The sequence below is a fragment of the Chelonoidis abingdonii genome, chromosome 15 (genome assembly GCF_003597395.2).
Source record: "Chelonoidis abingdonii isolate Lonesome George chromosome 15, CheloAbing_2.0, whole genome shotgun sequence".
NCBI classification, from domain to species: domain Eukaryota; kingdom Metazoa; phylum Chordata; order Testudines; family Testudinidae; genus Chelonoidis; species Chelonoidis abingdonii.
The window spans coordinates 21544863-21568032 of NC_133783.1; the positions used below are offsets into that span (position 1 = coordinate 21544863).

The window sequence follows — 23170 nt, forward strand, 5'->3', positions numbered from 1 at the left end:
GATAAAATCCTGTCCAGCTCCTCAAAAAACTGGCAGGTTACATGTCCCCTACAACATGTTTTCCTGCTGTCCCTCATTTTAATATAGGTGCTTCTGAGCAGTTTTCTTTTTATCTAGCACCATTTGGAATCTCAGTCATGGCCCCTAGCAGACATCGGCCTATCAGTAACTACAAAAAGGTCTTTACGATAGTGGCTGGCCACAAAAGCTTCCTGCCCCAACAATTCTCCCCAGAAGGCAATGAGACCCAGAGGCTCGGTGAGGCTTCAAGCAGCTGCTCAAAGCACATTATAAGGCTTCTGAAGTATTGCAGGTATTGTGATTAAACAGGAACCCAGGAGCAAATAGACAAAATCTGACTATGCACCAGCTTATAAATGGGGGAGAGAACAGCTGGGTATAATTTGGCTCCAGAGCAGGAGAGGAGGCACAGGTAAACCAATAAGTCAGTAACCGTCACACGCAAAGCAGTGTAGGATAGCCATTGGAAGACTGCCAAAGTAATTCGCAGCAACATTGTGTGCACACAAACAATAGTCACTTTGAAACAAAGGTTTGCACTTGAAACTGGACTCCAGAGTTTGCGATAAATACAGAGTTAGTACACTACAATGACTTACGTTGTGTATATGAAAGCATTTTCAAAGTGGATTAATTTGAAAAGTTCCAATTAAACCAACCTTGTACACAAGCCCAACCATCACCATGACCGCTTCCTTTCAAAGTGTAAGGGTGTATTCTCCATCATTCTCAACCTTTCCTCTACTGTTGATATCACCTACATACTTCTTGAAACTAGAGCTGGGCAAAATGTTTTTGTTGAAATTTTTTCTTCTACAAAAATTGGCTTTAAAATCCAAAGGGAATTTTTAAAAATTTTAAACTTTAAAATTCTCCACCTTTGTGGATGAAATACCAGAAAATCAAAAAAGTTTTGTTAAAAAATGTTGGCTTTCCTGTTTCAAAAAATCTGAAAGAGTTACTGAAAACGTTTCAAATACTAGATATTTTGGGAGAGAAGGATTCAATTTTCTACTGAAAAAACTGGAATAAATTGTGCAAAATTTGGCATTTTTTTGGCCAGCTCACCTTGACACCACTTGGGCTTCTAGGTCTCTGTCCTTTCCTGAGTCATCATCTGTTTTGCTCTCTGATCTCTTGGCATTATATTCATTATTTCCTTCCCTCTTTTGGTACTCCCCAGGGCTTTTCCCTTGTTGTCCTCTTTCCCAACAATGACATCATCTGCTCCTCTAACCTTCCAATACCTTTATAATACTTTTCTCCCCTGACCTCTCCCATTTAGTCCATGTTCACAGTTTCTTATCTCTCGCTGACAGCTCCTCATAAATATGGTGCCATTTTCTTTCCCACTAAACATAGCAAAAACAACTCAGCATTCCCCTCCTTCCCCACTCACTACAGCTTCCACCATTGCTACCCTGTAGAGGAGCTGCATCAATGGTAGACCAAAGTTGAAGAACTGCTAAAAATTCTCACAATTCTCAGTGACTATGTCTTTTAAAAAATTTCTTTACAGCTATACATGTTATTGCTAATAAACACTAATGAGAGTTCTGATTCTGTTGGCATCTTTTCTTTGAGATTAACTATAATCCCAAAAGCTTTTATTTTGGTAGTTGTAATGTTCTATTAAAAACTCAGCTCTGAATCCATGACATTATCGTCAAATGGAGCTTCTTAAATACATTGCAGCAAATAAGATAAAATATTTTTTGCCCAAGTTACCAAAGTTACCATATTAATCAATGGCGACCTCACAAAGAAAGAGACATCAAGGACAGGAAAGGTATCCACAACATTTACTGAATTTAACATATGGAAATCAATGCATCAGCATCAGAACAAAACAGGATTTTCAGCTCAGAGATAGCTGTATGTCAGCACTGAGACTATGAGAGCTGGAGATCTACCAAAACCAGCCACCTTCCAAAATAAGTGCCTACAAAAGATTCTGTGAATTGGTTGGAAAACCTTCATCACCAACAAAGAGATCCAGGAAATAACCAACCAGCAGCTCATTTCCACCAGAATCAGAAGGAAGCATTGGGGAATGTATTTTGGATGCCAACACAGACTTCTATATGAAGCTTCAAGTGGAAACAAACTGACATGAGCAAATGAGGGCACCCAAGGGAAACTTTATGAAGAACCCTTAGCATGGAGATCAGAGAAGTCGATCTCTACACCTTAAAGCGGATGGAAGCAGCAGCAGCAAAGAGGAAGCTAATTTCTGCTCAGTGCACCAACATTGGCACAGGAAAGATGTAACATCAAATTAAGTTACCAAACTTGAGATACAATGTACCAAACAAACCTGGGCATGCAATGTAGTGTTAGAATCAGCTACCCATCAGAATTAGCTATCTTGCTGTTAGAGTATGCTCAAGCAATCTGGAGTCCCAACAGAGTCATGTTTAGATCCTGTTTTGGAACCAGAAAAGGTTGCAGCCAGGGTGGAGAAGATCATGCATTACAATGAATCCACCCAGTTTAGCTATGCACATCGAACCCAAAACTCTATCACTGTTTCTTGTCCAGAAAATGTTTAACCCAAACCCTACACATGTAACCCATATGCTTATATTGCAATTGTGTTTTGTTTTGTTTTTCCTAAGTCCAAAGACAGAAGAATTGGGAAAGAGACATTGATTTCAGTTAGGATACTATGGCCCACATCCTCAAAGGTCTTTAGGCTCCTACCTTCCACTGAAGTTCGGGGGCGGGGGATTTAGGGGTAGTTAAAGTAAACTGGGGGGGCGATCAGCTCCTTCTAATGGAGGAATATCTCATCCCTCAGAATAAGCTACCCTAGGAGAAAGTTGGGAGTAGCGACTTAGGGGAACAAAAACTGATTTGTCGAGTCCAGCCAGCAATTTATTATTTAAAGGTGAATTTGGCCAGAGGGAAAACACAGAAATTGCTCTTCCTGCCCCAAACAAGGTGGCTCTAAACCGCAGTAACTTTCCCCAGCTGTCATTTACCCGACAGACAGCAAGCACCGCGTGCTACTCTCCTCCCTCCACGGCAGCCAGCTCTCGATGGACCCGCACACCCCGCGCGCACCTCCTACCGCCCCACGCCGGGCAAGGAGAGCCCTCCCTCGCCCTGCCCGGGTTGGCTGCTGGGCCGAGCGCCTCCAGCCCCTCCCGCGGGCTGGCCGGGAATGGCCTCGCGAGCGCGGTGACCCCTCCAGCGCCGCTGCCGGACTCTGACCTTGCACCGGGGAAGGCACCATGGCTTCCAGGCTGTTGCTCCGCGTCCTCCAGCGCGCCCTGCCCGGCGCCGGGCGGGCCGCAGCCCCCGCCAGAGCCATGAGCGCCGGGGGTGCGTACAGCCCGGGGGCGTGAGGGCTGGTGGGGGGGGTAGGTGTGTGGGGCGTGTGAGAGCTGGTAGGGGGCGCGTAGGGAGTGGGGGATACGTGCGTGGGGCATGTGAGGGCTGGTAGGGGGTGTGTAGGGGGCCGGGGGGTAGGTGCATGGGGCTGTGAGGGCTGGTAGGGGGAAGGGAGGTAGGTGCATGGGGCTGTGAGGGCTGGTAGGGGGAAGGGGGGTAGGTGCATGGGGTGTGTGAGGGCTGGTAGCGGGTGTGTAGGGGCAGCAGGATAAGTTCATGGGGCATGTAAGGGCTGGCAGGGTGGGCAATATAGGGGCATGTGAGGGCTGGTCAAGGTTATAGGAGTGGGCCAGGCAGAATGAGGGCAGGGGAGTGATGGCTGGGAACGTGGAGTGAGCGAGTGAATGAGTGCGGGTGACCAAGAGATGAGATGCTGGGGGCAAAGGATAAGGTGTCAGTCCCTTATGGGTGTGTAGAGGATGAACAATCTTGGCAAAAGAGAGAAATTCCTCCACCACAGTTGTAGCCAATTAGTTGGGGGCACTGAATCTATCTTGGGACTCACAAAATAAGTCTTTTCATCCAGTGCTTTAGGAATTTGGCTTTATGTTTATTGCCATTCAGCCAAGCCCGAGGAGCCCTGAAAGCCCATCATACGCACAAGTAACATTAAGTTCTATTCCTTGTATCTGGAGTGCCTCAGTGGCAGAGTGAGAGCTCGTTGTGCTGCCATCAAAGGATAAGGGTTCAAATCCAGTTACTAATTTATAAACTGTCACACAGATGATTTAAGCTGGAAAATGGGCTAAAACTATAAAGCAAACAAATCAAAACAAAAATCAACAGACATGCTCTCTAGGGACATGTCTTCATTTGGGATTTTACATTGGTGTAGTTGGGGCAAAAATCCTTAATGTGTAGACAAACCTTAATTAAATTAGGAGACATGAAGTGAAAATGGAAATGTATCAGTGCTAGGAATTTTCCCACTTTTAGGGCTACTTGATGCACATTAGAAGCCAAATTGTTCTTCTATCACATTGGTGGAGTATCAACAAGAATCCTGCTTAAACTTTGTGTGTGTGGCTGCTTCTACTAATGATTAACAAACAGAATCTATCTAGGAGTAGGATGCTTTCAACAAGAGACCCTTTACTCTGGAACTGTCTCTTGGTCCAACAACACATAAGGCTCCAATCCTGCAAGCTGCTCCATGCAGGTGTGCCCTTAGGTTTGACTTGAGTCACACTAACTACGCACAGTGTAAGATTAATTTATGATTGGACTACACACAGGTGCAGGAGTCTGCCTGCATGAATCAGTTTGCAGATCTGTAGGCCTTAGTTGTGGACCTCTAAAGCGCTGTTCAAGATCCATATTCACATGGGATTTTCACGAGGATATTGGGAGGAATTTAAAGTTTGGAGTTTTACAAAGGGTGGAGGGAGAAGGTGAGTGTTTTAGTGGCCAATTTGTAACCGTGTTGTTTTCAATTATTGCAAAAGAACAATACTTCAGTGTAGGAGGATAGTTCATTAGCTGACGGTGTGGAGCAAATATGTATAAATTTGTGGATGACACCAAGCTGGGAGGGATTGCAAGCACTTCGGAGGACAGTATTAGATTTCAAAATGATCCTGATAAATTAGAAAACTGGTCTGAAATTAATATGATGAAATTCAATACAGATAAGTGTAGTATACTGCTCTTAGGCAGAAAAAAAATGTACAAATACAAAATGGGGAATAATTGGATCAGCAGCAGTACCGAAGAAAAGGATCTGGGGTTTATAATGAATTACAAATTGAATATGAGTTAATACTGTTGTGAAAAGGGCAAATGTCATTCTGGGCTGCATTGACAGATGTTATATGTAAAACACAGTAGGTCATTGTTCTACTGTATTCAGCACTGGTGAGAGACCTCACCTGGATTACTCTGTCCAGTTTTGAGTGCCACGCTTTACAAAAGATGTGGACAAGTTGGAGTGTCCAGAGGAAAGCAACAAAAATGATTAGAGGTTACTTCATAGATCATGTTTTGTTATAGTTGAAAGAATGGGGCATGTTTAATCTAAAGAGATGGCTGAAGAAGGAAATAACTCTTTATAACAACCCTTGGTGTATCTGAAGACAACAGTGATCAATTGTTTTCCATGTCCACAACAAAGTAATCTGCTTAATTTGCAGCAAGCAAGATTTAGGTTAGATATTGGGAGAAACTTTCTAACTATAAGGATAGTTAAGCACTAGAACAGGGAGGTTTTTAAGAAGATGTTAGACAAGCATCTGTCAACAGGTATATTTAATCTTGCCTCTTCCTGGGGAGATGAATCTTGAAGTCACTTGCAGCCCTGCCTTTCTGTAATTCTATGATTGGCCTCTGTGACTGCTACAAAAGGTGCCAGCTGTGGTGGTAGTTTCTATTAGATGTGCAGTTGTCCAGTAGGGACAGGACTGATGCTACCTTAAAAGTTAACTTTTGGACACTATTAGCCAAGGCTGAAACTTACTTTTTCATTAGAACAGGTGACAAAAAGTGAGTGTCTGAACTGGTGCATGATCTCATTTGTGGAAGCAGTCATTGTGAGGGGATTCTGTATGGCAAGGGCTGTAGCCTGTACTGCCCTAATTTGATAGCTTTGAACTATCCCTTTGTTAGACCCAAAGAGGCCCCAGGCAGTGTGAAAAGGACCACTGCTCAAAAAACAGTCAGATGGAGTGGCTGTAATCTAACATCTAATATGGGGGCCAGATTATCTCAAATTCACCTCTGGCAGGGTTCTCATACCTTTCTCCAAAAGCATCTAGTACTGATTACTATTGGATACAGGACTAGGTGGACCTCTCTCTGATCCTTATGGTAATTCCTATGTAATGTCTTATTTCAATCAAAAATGTTTTGCAACTAAAAATTGAATGGACATTTATTTACGATGCTGTCCAGGACATGGGTTTAATGGTTTGCTTCAGTCATTATCTGAATCTGAATTTTGGATAAATAAATAGGAATAAAATACAGAAGTATTCTATTCCTATTTAGGTATTCCCAGTGATGAGGAACAGGCAACTGGACTTGAACAGAAAACTCTAGAGGCTATGAAAAAAGGACAGGTAAGTTTAATGTTGAATAATTCATATTCAGACAAAATGAAAAGCATTACATTAGAGTTAAGGTTGTAAATATGTCAGTAACTTGAAGGAGGAAAATGCTGAATAGAATATTTTAATTAAAAACAAACCAAAGTCTGTAAGGCATAACTTGCACCCTGTAAGTATGAAAAAATTTGGGAAATTCAGAAATAAGGTCCCTTAAACCTTAACTTTGCATTCTTACCTCCTTACAGGGAGGCTGTGAAGCATAATTAAACATACATTTGAGATTCTTCTATGAAAAGTTCAATATAACTGCAAAGTACCATTTTCTATTGATGAAGCAGACCTGGAGAGTCTAAAGCCCTGATTCTGCAGCTGGATCCACATGGGCGACCACACATCCACATGGAGGGCTCTGTGTTGGTCAGTGATCCACACATGCAGCTCCAGTTGCAGGATTGGGACCTAAGTGAACTATCTGGCTCTGCATTAGGTATGAGACTAAGCGTTACACCTGTGTTTCAAACCTAGATTGATCACTCTTTGTGGCCTTGGACAATTCACTTAACTCTCACTGTGCCTGTTTTCTGGTCTGTAATAATTGCCTCTCACAGGGATGTTTGAGGCATCATCAATGTTTTAAAGCACTTACAGAACCTAGGATGAAGGTTGTTTTATAGAAAATAAGCATTTATAAAGCCACTGTGTGTGGCGGAGCAGCAAATAGAATTTAGAAGTTCCTTGCTCCTACCCCTCCATGCAATTCCCTGGAACACACTATCTCTCCATATATTTCTTCTCCCTGCCAACTCCCTCCCCACACAAACATGCTATTTCTGTAGAGGTCTCCTTCTCTCCCCCAAGCTAGTGATTCTTAAGAGTACTTTAGGAAGTTGGCATCTAGGTAGTGGCTATACTAAGGCTTGTAAAGAATGCACAAACTGCTTTTAAGAACTGCACCTGTGCAGAGCGCAGTGCAGGATTGGGCCCCTAAATAATGAGCTCCACCCTTCAATCTATTTGAAGACAGACCAACAGAAAAAGACACACTGAGTTTCTAGAGTAAGCTGGGTTTAATGTGTGATGAGCCAAAGCACCCTCACAGAAGTAAAAGTAACCAAACTGTTTACAAGAGAGAGAATCTGTTTTGGAAAAACTCTCTCCAATACTTCGTCTCTCAGGTTTCTCAGAATATTGCACATGGAAGTTCAGGCATATCAGCATTTATTGGCTGTCAGGAGGGGGAAATCAAAATAATCATGTACTGGAGTACTGTATTCAACCCTGACTAAGGAGAGACTAGTGTGCCTTCATAAAAGTGGACTATAAATAGTACGTAGCACCCCTGTGCTTTAGGCAGCTAGTATGCTGTCATGAGTTCAGCATGTATTTTTAGTGGCACAAAAGCTGCCACTAATAGTTCATATTCTAAACTGATTCTTGCATGTGAACTGACACCCTGCACAGTAATTTCAACATATTAACTCTCTCCCACCTGACAAATCAGTATCTAACACAGTAAGGTTTGACATTCCTCATCTTCCCTTCTATTAGTTTCATGTACCTGTATGCTGGTATTCTAAAGATGATCTGTCTGTGTTTGGCTGATAGAACAGCAGCAATTTAATTACCTTTATTATATACATGTTATATTTTATATCTATGTGACACAATCTTTGATACTACTGGTTAACAGTGTTCTTGGTCTAGTAGCTGAGATTGATGTTTTGTTCTTTTCTCAAGGATCCATATAGCATACTCAAACCCAAGGGATATGCAGGAACTAGAGAGGATCCTCATATTGTTCCATCTGTCAACAAGAAGAGGCTAGTAGGCTGTATCTGTATGTATCAGAACAATTTTGTGTATGTTCTTTTAGGTCACATACTATCTAATGTTATAAAACATGAATTGTTTTATAGTAGGTTTTTGTTTTAATACATCTACATTAATACTTCAAAAAAGTTCACTCAAAATTGATCCTCTTTTCTCTATGGGTATTCAGTCATATCTGCCTGTTTTAGTGACAAATACATTCTTATTTTTTTAATGCTTTTGCTAACATGCTAGAGTGAATATAGTTAAGAGGGCATGAGCTGGCTTCTGTTCCTCCTTGTGTATCAAAGAAGTTCTGCTTTCAGAATTGGTTAACACCTTCGCAACCATCTTGAAGGAAAGAGGGTTGAAACAAGTACCACCGAGCACACCATCTAAAAACAATAGGCGTTGTGTGTAAGTTAAGGCAAAATTTGGACTGTAGAATTTATGTATCATCGCCTGGGACAAATCATGTTGAGTTAGCAGTTTGGAGCATGTTTACTTAGAAGTTGAAATATGACAACCTGCAATGTCATTTTTCATCATAAAAGCGCACTTATTTGGGGCTAGTTATCCATAAAGAGAGTCAAAGCACTGGCATTAACAACTAGTGTGTTTCAGGCATTAAACTGAGTGGAGGTTGGAAAACTAGTAAGTGAAGAGTAGAATTCACTGCAAATAATGTGGGAGTGGCAGTTGCAATATGACGCTAACAAAGGAATTTCCATAGTTAAGGAAAGTTGCTTGCTAGGCTTGGAACTTAATCACTGCAGTGGTGCATATGCAGGGCTGAAGACGTCTACCAGTACCAGACACAAATTAGCAAGGGTGTATTGTAATGGTCAGCTTACAAAGTGGAAATTAGTATAACTAGTGTCTGAAGCATGACTGAATGAAAATCAAGATACCCTATTCTATTTCCAGTTATGAAAATGGTCCCACTTTGAATAGGGGTTACGGTCTCAAAAGATTATAGAAATCATGGTGGTCATGTTACTTTTACTGATTCCTTAAAAGCATATATTTTTCAGTAAGACAACAAAAGTAGCATGAGGTCATTCTAGGGGTACAACTGTACAATTTAAGTTCTCTGGTGCTTGCCCAGTGCAAGATTAAGCATGTATATTTTCCCAAAAGCTAGTTTTTTCCCCCCCCCTGAGAGTGACCACTATGCACTTATTCAGCCACAAGTAAGCCTTAAAGTTCATCACCTGTTGTTTCACCCCCTAAAAAATCCACTACAGTGCACATTAAAATATAAACTAGTAGTGATGGAAATTGCCATTGACATGAGAAAGGAATGATGATAGGATTGCTCACTTTCTATGTTGATTCAGTTATTGAATCCTTCACTGAAACTTTGTTAAGGTGCCCACTGTGTTAAGAATTCTAGCCCACGGGGCACTGTAGAATGCACATGTGACAGAAGACTTGAATCTGACAAATCAAAAGAGGCATGAACATTTAATTTTGCTTTTCCTTTCTCACACCAGGTGAGGAGGACAACTCTGCTGTCATTTGGTTCTGGCTGCATGCAGGAGAAAGCCAACGTTGCCCATCATGTGGTGCTCACTACAAGCTTGTCCATCATGATGTCCCACATTGAAAATCTATGTTGTTTAACTAAACCAAAGTGGATTTCACTGTGTCTAAACTGCACAATATGATGTGCACTTAAATCTGCATGCAAAATATTTACTACCTTCATATTTGGTTTCTGTTGGATTTCATTAAAAACTCCAATCTTATTATTTTACTCTAGGTTAATTAAAACTAAATGCACAACACTGCAGAAACGTGTCATGGATTATCATCCTTCATAAAACTGAGGAGAGTTTAGGAAGAAGTGTTCTAATAGTACTGGTTAATAAATGTGGGTTGGTTTTCTTTTTCCTATCTCTAATAAAATTCCTTAGTTTTATGACTAAAGCCCTACCAAATTCACAGCCATGAAAAAACACATCATGGACTCTAAAAAATCTGGTCTCCCTTGTGAAATCTGGTCTTTAGAGTACTTTTACCCCGTACTATATCTGGCATGGCACAGTATTGTCATCCTTACGTCTGTATGCTGCTGGTGACAGTGGTGCTGCCTTCAAAGCTGGGCACCCAGCCAGCAGCTGCCATTCTGAATATATAGCTCTGAAGGCAGCAAAGTAAGGAGAACACCCCCACCGACACCCAACAGCTTTGTTACCCCATTTTGGGTCAGGATCCCCACTTTGAGAAATGCTGAATCTTAAGGACTTTACATGTTTATATTTTGTTATTTTTAAATACGTATTTGTGTTTGTTACAACCATGAAATTTAACTTTTAAATATCTGAAACCTTGCAATTCAGAATTTTAAAAATGCTATGATTGTGAAATTTACAAAAATGGACTGTGAATTTGATAGGGCCCTACTTATGACCAAAACATTTTCATTGGTGTTGGTTTCTTGGCTCTCACAGGATGGGAATATGCCTCCCAACAGCAGTATGTGAAGAAAATTAGAGATCACAAGTGAGCTATGTGCATGTATACGGTCATGGCTGCAATCATACACCACCAGGAGACGGTTATAGCCTTATTTACATTTTCCCTGTGTGTGCTGAATTGTGTCAATGCAACAGTCACAGCAAGGATGGTCAATATTCTAACTAGTCTTTTGCTTAATGAAGTTACCTTCTGATTAAAGAAACATGCATGATATGTGCATCTGTACATGAACACATACATGAAGCAACAAACTCTTTCATTCAAGTATTTTATTTTAGCTTTGTTTTCACTGCATTTTAAAAATCTAAAAAAAAATAAATATTTGTTTCACAGGTGAAAGTCACATATGTATCAATAAGACATAAGTATGCTGGAACTTAACCAGACCCGGAAGGTCAAATTTGAATAAGTTCCATTAAGCACAGTCATCTCAGAGTACTTATATTAAAATTCAAAAGAAGTTTCAAAAAGGGTATTTCAAATGCATTTTAGCTGGAAAAAGGTGACCAAAAACTACACTTTCAACATTTAAAAATGAAATGTTTAAACTCTTGAGAGGAACTGTCTTGCTCCTCATTTATGTTTTTAACCTATAGCTGCAGAAGTTGGATTCCCAATGCTAAATTAATCCCTTATAATTTTATCAATTTAATTATACTATCAGTAATAAAATGAAATGGCCTATTGAGTCTTCTCATCCATCTTAACAGAAGCCAAATTTGCAGTTTTGCAGCAGCACGAATAAGTGATTGCACAATGGAAATTGGACTGTACATCATAAAGGGCAGCTCATTTCAACCATCATTGTTTTCAAAAACACGCCACCACCAGAAAAAGACATCTCCAGAATCCCACTTTTGTTAAATGCCATAAAATAAGCTCAAGTTTAATTACACACACTAGAAACCATACTGCTATCAGAACTGAAACTATTTTATTACAAAGCTTTATTTACAAAATGAAAAATAATCAAATGGGACTATCATAATAGGAAATGTTTTCACTCTGTGATTGAAAAAAATTAAACAAGTCTTTCATGCACTCACACGCTAAATTGTTTTTATAATATGTGAAGTGTTGAAATTCATGTTTGTGAAACTTGAGTCTCATTCACAGTCTCATTTTTATTTTAAGATGACAAAAACATGGTTCTATACAAGCTGTGTATTAACAGTTCATTTTTGTAAGGACTTTTGGCCTTCTATGAATATTCGTATCACTGAACATTTTGTAAATAACCAGTTGTTACATTGTCAACTTCTCCACTGAACTTACCATCACAAGAAAGACACAAAGAATTAGTTTAATGCTCCCACATTAAACAATTACAATAGCTCATTTCTAAAGTTATACTAAACTGAAGCCTTCATTGTGATCTATTGCCTGGATCAGCTTAGATTTTAGGGTTTCTTTGTCTGTGTATTTTGGAAGATCAAGAAGATTAAAGCAAGTGTGAGATACTGGAAGATATCCTTCTCCACCTCCTGTTGGCTGGATGACTAGTTTAAGACACTTCATTCCAAGAATAGGAATACGATCACTGCCTGTTAAAAACACTGCCAAGGAAAACAGAAGAATGAAAGCTGAAGTGACTACACTCTGTTTCACAATGACAGTTCCATGCAATATTACACTTCTAAATCACTATTTTCATTTTTCAATTCTTCTATTACATGGCTAGCTTTTTACATTAAAGTAGCATGGTTTTGAAATTAAAAATAGTAAATGAATGCTGCTTTGTACATATAAACTCTGATTCATGCACGTCTTATTCTGTTTATATTGTTAAATGTGTATCAAATAGAACAAAGTCCCTCTTGTGCCAGAATTTACTTATTTAAAGAGCAGTGAATTCACATAATTTTTGTGGACACTATCATATTTGCAGGTAACTAAGTAACCAGGTTCTAATCTGTTCAATGTCAATTAAATGTGTCTGCCCTGTATTTGAAGTGACTGCATAAGCCATTACCAACAACTTTGTTTCTGAGTAAGGGAATTTCGTACGCAATTGTCCTCCTTTTATACGTTCCTGCAGCCCAGCATCTCCCACAATTCTGCTGGGCCTGGGCTATTCCCCTCCCGTGCAGTTCCAGTGATGGTTTAAAGCTGCAGCACAGCCCATGCTGGCCACACTCCCTTTTCTCCAGCTTGCTGCCAGATCTGCTGCCCCTGCAGAAACAGTCAATCATAGTTCTCTTTGCTCCTGGCCTTTCCTGTGTCTTTATTTTTGGGGTAGTAGTGAGCAGCAGTCTTTGTTTTCTACTCCTTTCAGTCTGGGTAGTCAGCAATGCAGTCAGTGGCTGAGCTCCTCTGCCCACTTTCAGGAATGGCACAGTAGCCACACAAGCACACGGATAAGCCCAAATAAGACTGCCTCACAGATGGAGCACTAACAGGCTGCATGGAGGGTGAATTATGCCCTTGCTTCTCAGCCATCTGATCCTACCACCATGGCACAGCACTTTGAGTTGGATGGACATGTTAGGACCTATCTGCCCCACCCTCTCCCCAAAAAGCTGCAACTCTACTACAGAAAAGCCTGACTAATGGAGATTGAGCAGAACTTGGAGAGGCTCTAAGATTGAGGAAAATTTCATTCAGCAAGGGACTGAGTCCTGGAGCAATTCAAGACCACTAGGATAAGTTCCTAGGAGGACACCAAGTCCACCACAAAGTCCTGAAATGGGTTCCAAATGCTCTGGGGAAAGAAGCAGGGCTCAAAATCAATCCTCCTCCTCCCAGCTTGAGTCAGAAAACTCTTCCAGTGAGTACCCCATCCTGGGAAAGCGAGAATTTACAGGGGAGGACTTCAAGGGAGAATTTTCCAGAGGGCTCAGCCCTGTGCAAGGCTAGCCATGTACATGCATGAATTTTTTTAATGAAGTCCAAAAAGAACAAAAAAAGGATAAGAAAAAGTCCCAAAGATATTAGTCCTCCAATTCAGACTCATACTTTACCAAGGAAGGAGAGCCACCAGACTGATTCTGAGCAGAACATAGACAAAATGCAGCATAGACTTTTTCCCCTGAGGACTCTAAAACGAAGTGCATAAAGATTGTATCAACTATGCACATCCAAACTGAGCAGCCCCTTGAGGACAAGCCTCAGAGCACGTAAGTTCCTGCTAAATCCTTTCCAGAGGCAGCATTTCTCCTTGATTACTCTCTCAAAAGAAGTGGGAAGCTCCTGAAAAGGGCAAGCACATTAACAGGCACACACTCAGATTCTACAAGCTCCAAGAGACAAAGTGTCATAACTGATGTGCTTAAGGTCAATGCTGCAGTAGCATCTCTAGCTTATGTGATTATTCCATCCAAAGGAAACTTCCTTCACAAGAAGCCAATGGATAAGGTGAAAGTTACCCACAGAAGGGACTTTGATGCTTCCTCACCAACTTTCAGAGCATTTCTGACAGCCAATTGGTTTCCTTAAGTTACAATGTCATGGAGCTGGAGGACCTTAAGGACAGAAACCAAACTTACTAAGTCTATACTTAAGAAGATCTCTTGAGCAACAGTATTAATGGCAGATGCTTTAATGGATGCTACGAGGTTTTCTGCCAGGAGACACATATGACTGTCTCTTGAAAGTAGATATACCTTCAAACATGTTTCGTGCTCTTCTAAATTCATAATATCTCTCTTCTTCAGAGAAAAACTGGACAAGACAGTGACTGAAAATGTGACTAAAATCAAATAGTTCTTCCACACTCAACTTAGTACTCTAAGGGACTACAAACCACCACAAACCCCACAGACACTCCTTTTGTCATCTTCCTCACAGAGGTTTCAGAGAAAACCAGATACATATACATCAAGGGAAAACCTTGGAACCAAGGAGCAAGAGGAAAATCTAGAGGAGCTCCTGCAACCTTCAAAAGCCCTTTACGACAACAAGCAAACGTGCCTCCACCCTGACCTAAGCAGCAGAATTTCCTATTTTCCAGATGAATGGTTTGTTTCAACCATAGAAAGGTGAGTGTGTTCCAGGAATACTCTCTTGAGCAAAGGGCTCCACCACAATCTCTTCTTCATCCAGTCTCCTGCGACCCTGCAAAAGTGCAAGCTGGTCCAGAACAAGATTTCCCAACTTCTGGCCATGCAACAATAGGAGAAGTTCCCACAGGAGAGCATTGCTCAGGGTTTTACTCCATCTACTTCCCTGCTCAGCAGCACACTAGAGGAATCAGGGCCATCCTCAACTTCAAAAGGCTCAAACAAACAAATGAGGAAAATAAAGTTCCAGATGGAAACTAACTATGATAGCGACATCCCTGTGTCAGGGCACTTACTAACTTCATGCAATTTGGCAGATGCATACCTTCAAACTCCAGTGTGCCCCTGCAGGCTTCTGAGATTTGCTGCTTATATCATGAATCACTATTAGTACGTAACACTTCCAATCTGTGTCTTATCAGCCCCCAGGGTATTTATTATGATGCTGGTGGTGACCATAGCCAGACTCAGGTCCCAGGGTATTCATCTGTACCCCCTTTTTGATGACTCCTTAATCAGAGCCCCATCTCAGGCGGTAGCGCATAGCACCGCAATTCAGACTCTGGATCTCCTGCAAGCGCACAGATTCATAATAAACATGAAGTAAAGTTCCTTTAGTATGCTATCCACACTGGCCAAGTGAAAGAGCTCATCTATTGTTCCCTGCCTTCAGCTTCTGGGCCTCCTGGTCTCATGCATAAGAGTCACCCATTGGCAAAAATCACACATCAGGTGCCTTCACGCTTTTCTTCTGAAAGCATGAGACTACTCCCTCAAAATCATGCAACTTCATTTACATGTCCAAAACAGGTCCTCAACTCCCTGATATGGTAGAAAGTCTGGGGAAATATCCTCAGGGTTCTTTCCGTATGCTTTCAAGACCCGTAGGTTCTCACCACTGATGCCAGCATGAAGAATGGGGAGCACATCTGTGACCTAGAAGGGTACGAGGCTGTAGTTCCTTTGCCTGGGTTTCAGATGCATCTATCTCTTGGAACTCAGGGCAAACTAGCTCTTCTGAGATTTGAGAGCCACCTGGATGGAAATCGTGTCCTGGGCATACATAAAACAACCAAGGAGGGACAAGGACTGCAGATCTACATGCAGAAGTGATGGAGATAATGGAATGGGCAGAAATGACTCTCCTTTCCCTAAAGGCAATCCACATAACAAGGGGAACTGAACCAAAAGGCAGACTGGCTCAGCCAGTGCAATGTCAGCAACTCAAAATTGTGCCTAAAACCAGAAAGTCTTCAACCTGATCTCACAGGACATTCAGTTTCATCAGTTGACTTGTTTGCCAATCTCAAGAATGCAAAGCGGCCAAAATACTTCACCATGGAAGCAGACTCTAAGTCTGAGGACAGATACTCTGTCACACAGATGGCCATAAGACCTGCTATATGCTTTCCTGCCCTGTCCTCTCACAAGGAACATGACCCAAACATAAGGTCAGAGGATGCAAAGGTGACAAGTGTTAACTCCCACACTGGCCAGGGATACCCTGGTTCTCTGACCTAACAGAACTACAGCTGGAACCACCATTGCAACTACCATTCTTTGCCTAGGATCATTCTTCCATCCAGACCAGACCATCTTCATCTAACAGCCTAGCTATTGAAAAGGGAAGTACTAGCCACACTCAGCCTACCTTAAAAAGTGATAGGGACTTCGCTCTCTTCTAGAGCTTCCACTCTAAAAGCCTACCCATCCATCTGTAATAAATTCAGCCTTTCGTGTCAAGAGCATAGAGCAAACTCACAGCATCCCAGGATTCAAGTTATTCTAGACTTCCTTCAAGAAGGAATGACAGAAGAACTTCAGCCAAGCATCATTATGTGCTAGGTATAGGCCTGTATTGTCCTGTACACAGGATATTCAGGCTCCCAGGTCAAGAACCCTCAGGTATCCAGGCTCCTCAGAGCTGTCATATTGCCCAAACCAGCAGTCAGACTCATCTTTCCTAAATAGGATCTACTCCAGGTGTTGATAGCCCTAACCACTCATTCTTTTGGACATGATTTCTGCATAGCCATTTTATCTCTGCCTCAAAACCTATTTTCTGGTGGCTATCACAACTGCCAGACAGGTTTCAGAATGGGCACCTATCTATGCATGAAACTTACCGCACGTTTCATGATAAGGTGGATTTCAGAAATGTTCTTGCCAACGGTAAACTCTCTTTTGCATTCCTCGGAGGGAAATGTACCTCACATTATGTCTGAAGCCACAGTACCTAACTGAGAAGCTGGGCACACTTTAGATGTCAGAAAAGCATTGAAAATTTACATCAAGCACACAGTACCCATAAGGAAGTCAGGTGTTCTGCTTATCTCCTTCCATCCAAAGGCTCATGGATTCAGACTCCAAGCTCTCCTTGCTAGATGGATCAAGCTATGCATCGATGAGACATACAAGGCAGCCAATGTTCCTGTCCCAAAAAGCATCAAGGTGCGCTCCACAAGACCAATCGCAACCTTGTGGGCCGAAAGAGCACATGCTTCCACCACAGAGATCTCCAAAGCAGCAACATGGTCACTGGCTAACATCTTTATCAGATGTTGTAGAGTGGACTTAACCTTCTGCAAAGGCCTCCTTTGGCAGGAAGGTGCTGGAGGCACTGGTCCAATAATAACCTTGCTGCTTGAGCAATGCTGTAAAAAGGAAGGGGCTTCCCCCCTCCATTTTCCTTTTGTTTGTTCTCTTACCCTCCCCTACCCCTATTCACTGGCTCACCCTTTCCCATGCATAGAAGAACTGTGGAAGATACTGGGCTGCAGAATGGAAAATTTCTTACCCAATAATTTTCTTTCTGCTAGCTGTGTCTTCTTCATAATTCTACCCATCCTGGACTGCTCATCAGCCGATAGTCAACGTTTTATTTGCATAAGTTATCTTATAAGCAAGGTCTTCTATGTATAGTTACTTGACTGGCATTGGAATTATTGTTACTATTTTCCACGAGTTTTTACACAGCTTTAGAAAGGGTCAGAACAAGCTGTGCTGCAGTGCTGAACCACCTCCAGAACTGCACAACAGAAGGAAATAGCTAACACGTAGCAAAACTGTGGTAGATGCTACAAGCAGAAATGAAATTATTGGATATGTTTTCAAATATTCTCCTATAGCTATAATCTTTTAGCTTTACAATCAGTGATATCAAATGATATTTCCACCTAAGAAAAAAGTAAGTCTTGTAGGTAATGAAAAGGAGCCTATTCTGGGATGGACAAAATTCCTAGATTTATTGGACAGATGAGAATGGTGATTTCAGTCTTTTTCAGTTATTTTAAATTTACTGACTGCCATGAATAATAATCCAACTACTTCATATTTCCCCAAGCACCTGCTCAAAAAGTTGAGCACTGCAACATATTATGAAGGGCAACAAATTTGGACTATTACAGATCATTGAGTGAACAGGGAAATCAACAAGGGCTTTCTTGAAAAGTGTCCTGATGAGAGCTCCGTTACAAAACCAGAAGTGCTCCAGAGTGAGCACTTCAATTGGTCACAGCTGTAGCAATACTTCATGAGGAGAAAGAAGGGTGTAAACAGTTCTGTCTCAATGTGCTTGATTTTTTTCTTACAATAACCTGAAATTTCTTCACTGGGGAAGGATTTGCATCAGCAAACCAAATGAAAACAGTCTGAATTAACCAGGCTATCCACCACCTAAAATAAATCCACTTATCAAGACTTGGTGAATGCAGTGGTAAATGCCATGGCCTACATATTAAAATAAATAAATAAATAAATAAATATTAAAAGTGCATGGCAGTGCTGTTCTACCCTGTTGGCCACTGTGAAGTGATCGAAGGGCCATTCAAATAAGGAAATCCAGAACAAGATACATGATCATCATTGCCAACCATCCACTCACTAATTAATGAAGCACAATAGATTGGTTGCCGTTACTGACTACGCAACAACTATCCAAACATGACGATAGCCTTCCAAATACCAACCCAGAGCCTCACAACTCAAACCTTTTGTGACCATACAAGACTCACACACAAAAGTTATTGACAAAGACTCCCTGCTCAGACAGACTTCCTCCCCCATGATGCGTTCACCTTAAAAAGTAGGTAGACATAATTATTAGTTATTAAAATTAGGTGTCATTTGTTCTGTTCCCGTCTAGAAAAGCATCAAGCTACAGTAATCCTTCTAGGTTTCCTATTTCCATACATTAGTTTCAAATACTTACACAGAAACTGCTTTTTCTTTTCCAGTGATAACTCGTGAAAAACATCCCAAAATATTTTAATTGTAGGATGGTCTGCCCAATATTCTCCTTTATATTCTGTATTCTGAAGTGACCAAAATATGTGATTATTAGTCAAATTCACAAAATATCAGGACACTGAATATGTAAATACTGTATGTAGAAAAAGAGACAACACATTGCTACTGAGTTAAACGAAAACTACAAATGTCATTGTTCTATACACATTTTTATTTTTTTCACCAAGTTTACTTTTTTATGTTTTTCTCTCTAAAGATATGTTTTCTCCCACATTGGATACTAGTTAACATCCTACTACTAATGTAATTCTAACACTAGTAAATTTTAATCATGGTATTTGCACTCTGCCTATATAAATATCTCTTGCACTTTCAGTTGAATACATTATTATTTACCGGAACTTCTTGTTCTGAACTACTTGACTGTACACAGTAACATTGTTTAACCACCACCCACCACATTTCAGTGGGGGATGTACAGTGACGCATAAAGGACTTTGGGACATTCCTGAAAGTTAAGAAATTCCTTGTGTTAATTTAATATAAAATACTAGCTTCTAACAAAAATCCTAAAGCCTTCCCAGTAAAGTGTACATCTACTACTCTGAACACTAGAACTGGGTGTCTTTTTCTGTTATTTTATCCAATATAAGCAGGATTTGTAGCATCACATTAGAAGTCTACGAAATGTGTGTGTATTACCACTTGTTAACCTCTACTGTTCTCAGCTATGGTACACAGAGTACAGGGACAGGCACCTCTTCATCACCAAGCTTTTTATCCAAAAACACAAAATGAACCAAGACACCTAGTGGAAAGTTCTACATTAGAGCTATTGTTTTTAATACTATAAAACTAATGTCCCTGTCAAGGTTCCTTCCCCACTCTGAACTTTAGGGTACAGATGTGGGGACCTGCATGGACACTTCTAAGCTTAATTACTGGCTTAGATCTGGTATCTACCACCATCCAGAATTTTCAGTGTCTGGATCACTCCCTGTCCCCACAAAACTTTCCCCTCCCTGGGTAGCCTTGAGGGACTTCACCAGTTCCCAGGTGAACACAGATCCAAACCCCCTGGATCTTAAAACAAGGAAAAATCAATCAGGTATTAAGAAAAAAAGGCTTTTAATTAAAGAAAAGAAAGGCAAAAATCATCTCTAAAATCAGGATGGAAAATACTTTACAGGGTAATCAGATTCATATAGCCCAGAGGAACCCCCTCTAGCCTTAGGTTCAAAGTTATAGCAAACAGAGGTAAAATCCTCTGCAAAAAGGAACATTTACAAGTTGAGAAAACAAAAATAAGACTAACATGTCTTGCATGGCTGTTACTTACAAGTTTGAAACATGAGGGACTGGTTCAGAAAGATTTGGAGAGCCTGGATTGATGTCTGGTCCCTCTTAGTCCCAAGAGCGAGCAACCCCCAAAACAAAGAGCACAAACAAAAGACTTCCCCCCACCAAGTTCTGAAAGTATCTTGTCCCCTTATTGGTCCTCTGGTCAGGTATCAGCCAGGTTTACTGAGCTTCTTAACCCTTTACAGGCATTAACCCTAAACAATCTGTTTATGACAGTCCCCATTTATTAATGGCATGGATTAATATTTGTGGATGTATAGGGAGAGATTTGAAGGAAAAGAAAATGAATGGCACTGGGATAGGGAGGAAATTCCACACAGCAGGGTTCTTGTGATACCAAACACCACAAATGGAAAAGACAGTTACCTTTTCATAACTGGTGTTCTTCGAGATGTGTTGCTCATGCCAATTCCACAATAGGTGTGCGTGCTCGCCACGTGCACTGGTGCCAGACGTTTTTCCCCTAGCAGTACCTGTAGGGGGAGAGCGCCTCCCGCGACACCTGGAGTGGCGCCTGCCTGGCGCAGTATAAGGGGAGTTGTGCCCTCCCTGCACTCTCAGTTCCTTGTTGCCAGACAACTCCGGCAGAGGGGAAGGAGGGCAGGATGTGGAGTAGACATGAGCAATACATCTCGAAGAACACCAGTTACAAAAAGGTAACTGTCTTTTCTTCTTTAAGTGATTGCTCATGTGTATTCCACAATAGGTGATACCAAGCTATACCTTCAGGAGGTGGCTAGGAGTTTACAAGTTCTCAGGATGGAGTACCACCCTGCCAAACCTGGCATCATCCCTAGTTTGGGAGACTATCACATAGTGCAAGGTGAACATGTGAACCGAAGACCACGTGGCAGCCCTACAAATGTCTTGTATAGGGACATGGGCCACGAAGGCAGCCACTGAGGCCTGCACCCGAGTTGAGAGCGCCCTCACAATGGGCGGCGAGGGGGACACCCACTAGCTCATAACAGGTGTGGATGCACGAAGTGATCCAGTCGGAAAGCCGCTGAGTGGAAATCAGCTGGCCTCTCGAGTGCTCAGCCGAGGTGACGAACAGTTGCGAGGACTTTCTGAATGGCTTGGTCCGCTTGAGATAGAAAGCCAGAGTCCACCTCACATCAAACGTGTGGAGATGGCGCTCCTCACTAGGGACGTGAGACTTGGGGCAGAGGACTGGTAGAAAAATGTCCTGACCCATGTGGTAGGCAGAGATCACCTTCGGGAGGAACTCAGGGTGGGGGCCGGAGCTGGACCTTGTCCTTATGAAAGCCCATATACGGCGGCTCAGAGGTCAGGGCCCTGAGCTCAGAGACACGCCTGGCCGACGTGATAGCAACCAGGAAGACCACCTTCCATGAGATGCGAGACCAGTAACACGTGGTTAACGGTTCAAACGGGGCCCCTGTAAGATGAGCCAGCACCACATTCAGGTCCCATTGTGGGACCAGGGGTTAGAATATGGGTAAAGCCACTCCAACCCCTTAAGCAACCGGCCAGTCATAGCATCACAGAACACAGCGTGTCCTTGCACCAGGGATGGAAGGCCGATATGGCCACCAGGTGCACCTTGACTGATGAGGGCGCCAGGCCCTGGGCCCAAGAGGGGATGGATCCCTGCTGAGAACTGGCGGGGTGCCCCTCAGTATCCAGTCAACAATGCCTTTTATTCACCTGCTTGCCCTTAGAGGACCCAGGCTGGAGGGCAGGCTCAGACTGCCTCTGTGGGCATTTTCTATAGTCCCTCTGCTTCTTAGGGGCAGCCCCGTACTTTGGGAGGGCAGGAACCTGCTGCAGCTTGCACTTGGGTTTTGCCAGAGCAGGGACATAGAAGCCCAAGATTTGGAGGGTCGTGCGGGAGTCTTTCATGCTGTGCAGCCTTGTGTCCATTTCCTCAGGAAACAGAACCTTCCTCTCAAAAGGGAGATCCTGCATTGACGACTGCACTTCACTGGATAGCCCAGAGAGCAGGAGTCATGACGCCCGTCTCATGGACACCACCGAGGCCATGGACCATGCAGCTGTGTCCGCTGCATCCAAAATGGCCTGCAAGGATGCCCTTTTTACCGTGCTTCTGGAGAAAGTCCTCGAACCTGGGGAGGGATCCCCAGAGATTAAACTCGTAGCAACCCAGGAGAGCCTGATGGTTTGCTACTCTTAGCTGGAAGCTTGACAACAAATAAACTTTTCTCTCGAAAGTATCCAGCCCCCAAGAGTCTTTGTTCTTAGGGGTTGAGGCTGGCTGCCCATGCCGTTCCCTGTGGTTGACTGACTCGACCAGCAAGGATTTGGGCACCGGGTGGGTATATGTCAAGGTTCTCTCCCCACTCTGAACTTTAGGGTACAGATGTGGGGACCGCATGAAAGACCCCCTAAACTTATTTTTACCAGTTTAGGTTAAATTTACGCTGCCACCACCAAGTGTGTTCCAAATATTTAGGGAGAGCCACTTGGAACTCTGCCTTTCCCCAAATATCTCCCAAGTCCCTAACCCCCCTTTCCTGGGCAGACTTGAGCACAATTCCTCCCCCAAGCTCCTACACCCCTTTTCCTGGGTAGGCTTGAGAATCCCCCTCACCAATTAGTCCTGGTGAACACAGATCCAAACCCTTGGATCTTAAAACAATGAAAAATCAATCAGGTTCTTAAAAGAAGAATTTTAATTAAAGAAAAAAAAAAGGTAAAAGGAATACTTCTGTAAGATTAGAATGAAAGATAATCTCACAATCAAATTCAAAACAGAGGGTTTCCCTCTGGGCAAAACTTTAAGTTATACAAAGAACCCAAATTTATCCTCTCTCATTTGCAAAAGAG

The 23170-nt window shown here is 42.1% G+C and overlaps 3 protein-coding genes across 12 annotated transcripts in view; 1 reads left to right on the plus strand and 2 right to left on the minus strand.

Annotated features, from left to right (window-relative positions):
- DNAJC12 (DnaJ heat shock protein family (Hsp40) member C12) overlaps positions 1-3319 on the minus strand; it is an 82182-nt gene extending 78863 nt beyond the window's left edge. The window contains exon 1 of the mRNA XM_032795279.2: positions 3238-3319. The gene's annotated coding sequence lies outside the window, so the exon portion shown is untranslated. The remainder of the gene's footprint in view (positions 1-3237) is intronic.
- LOC116833629 (cytochrome c oxidase subunit 5B, mitochondrial-like) lies at positions 3060-10018 on the plus strand. The gene is made up of 4 exons (XM_032795283.2): positions 3060-3348; positions 6400-6470; positions 8196-8295; positions 9764-10018. The coding sequence occupies exons 1-4, from the start codon at positions 3258-3260 to the stop codon at positions 9874-9876; spliced, it is 375 nt and encodes a 124-aa protein (XP_032651174.1). The 5' UTR covers positions 3060-3257; the 3' UTR covers positions 9877-10018.
- A 987-nt stretch (positions 10019-11005) lies between these two features.
- The window catches only part of HERC4 (HECT and RLD domain containing E3 ubiquitin protein ligase 4), an 85312-nt gene continuing 73147 nt past the window's right edge, over positions 11006-23170 (minus strand). For all 10 annotated transcript variants that reach the window (XM_075072597.1, XM_032795270.2, XM_032795268.2 and 7 more), the window contains 2 exons: positions 18960-19062; positions 11006-12307 (listed from right to left, as the gene is read on the minus strand). In XM_075072597.1, coding sequence (XP_074928698.1) covers positions 12099-12307; positions 18960-19062 — 312 coding nt within the window. In that variant the 3' untranslated portion in view covers positions 11006-12098. The remainder of the gene's footprint in view (positions 12308-18959; positions 19063-23170) is intronic.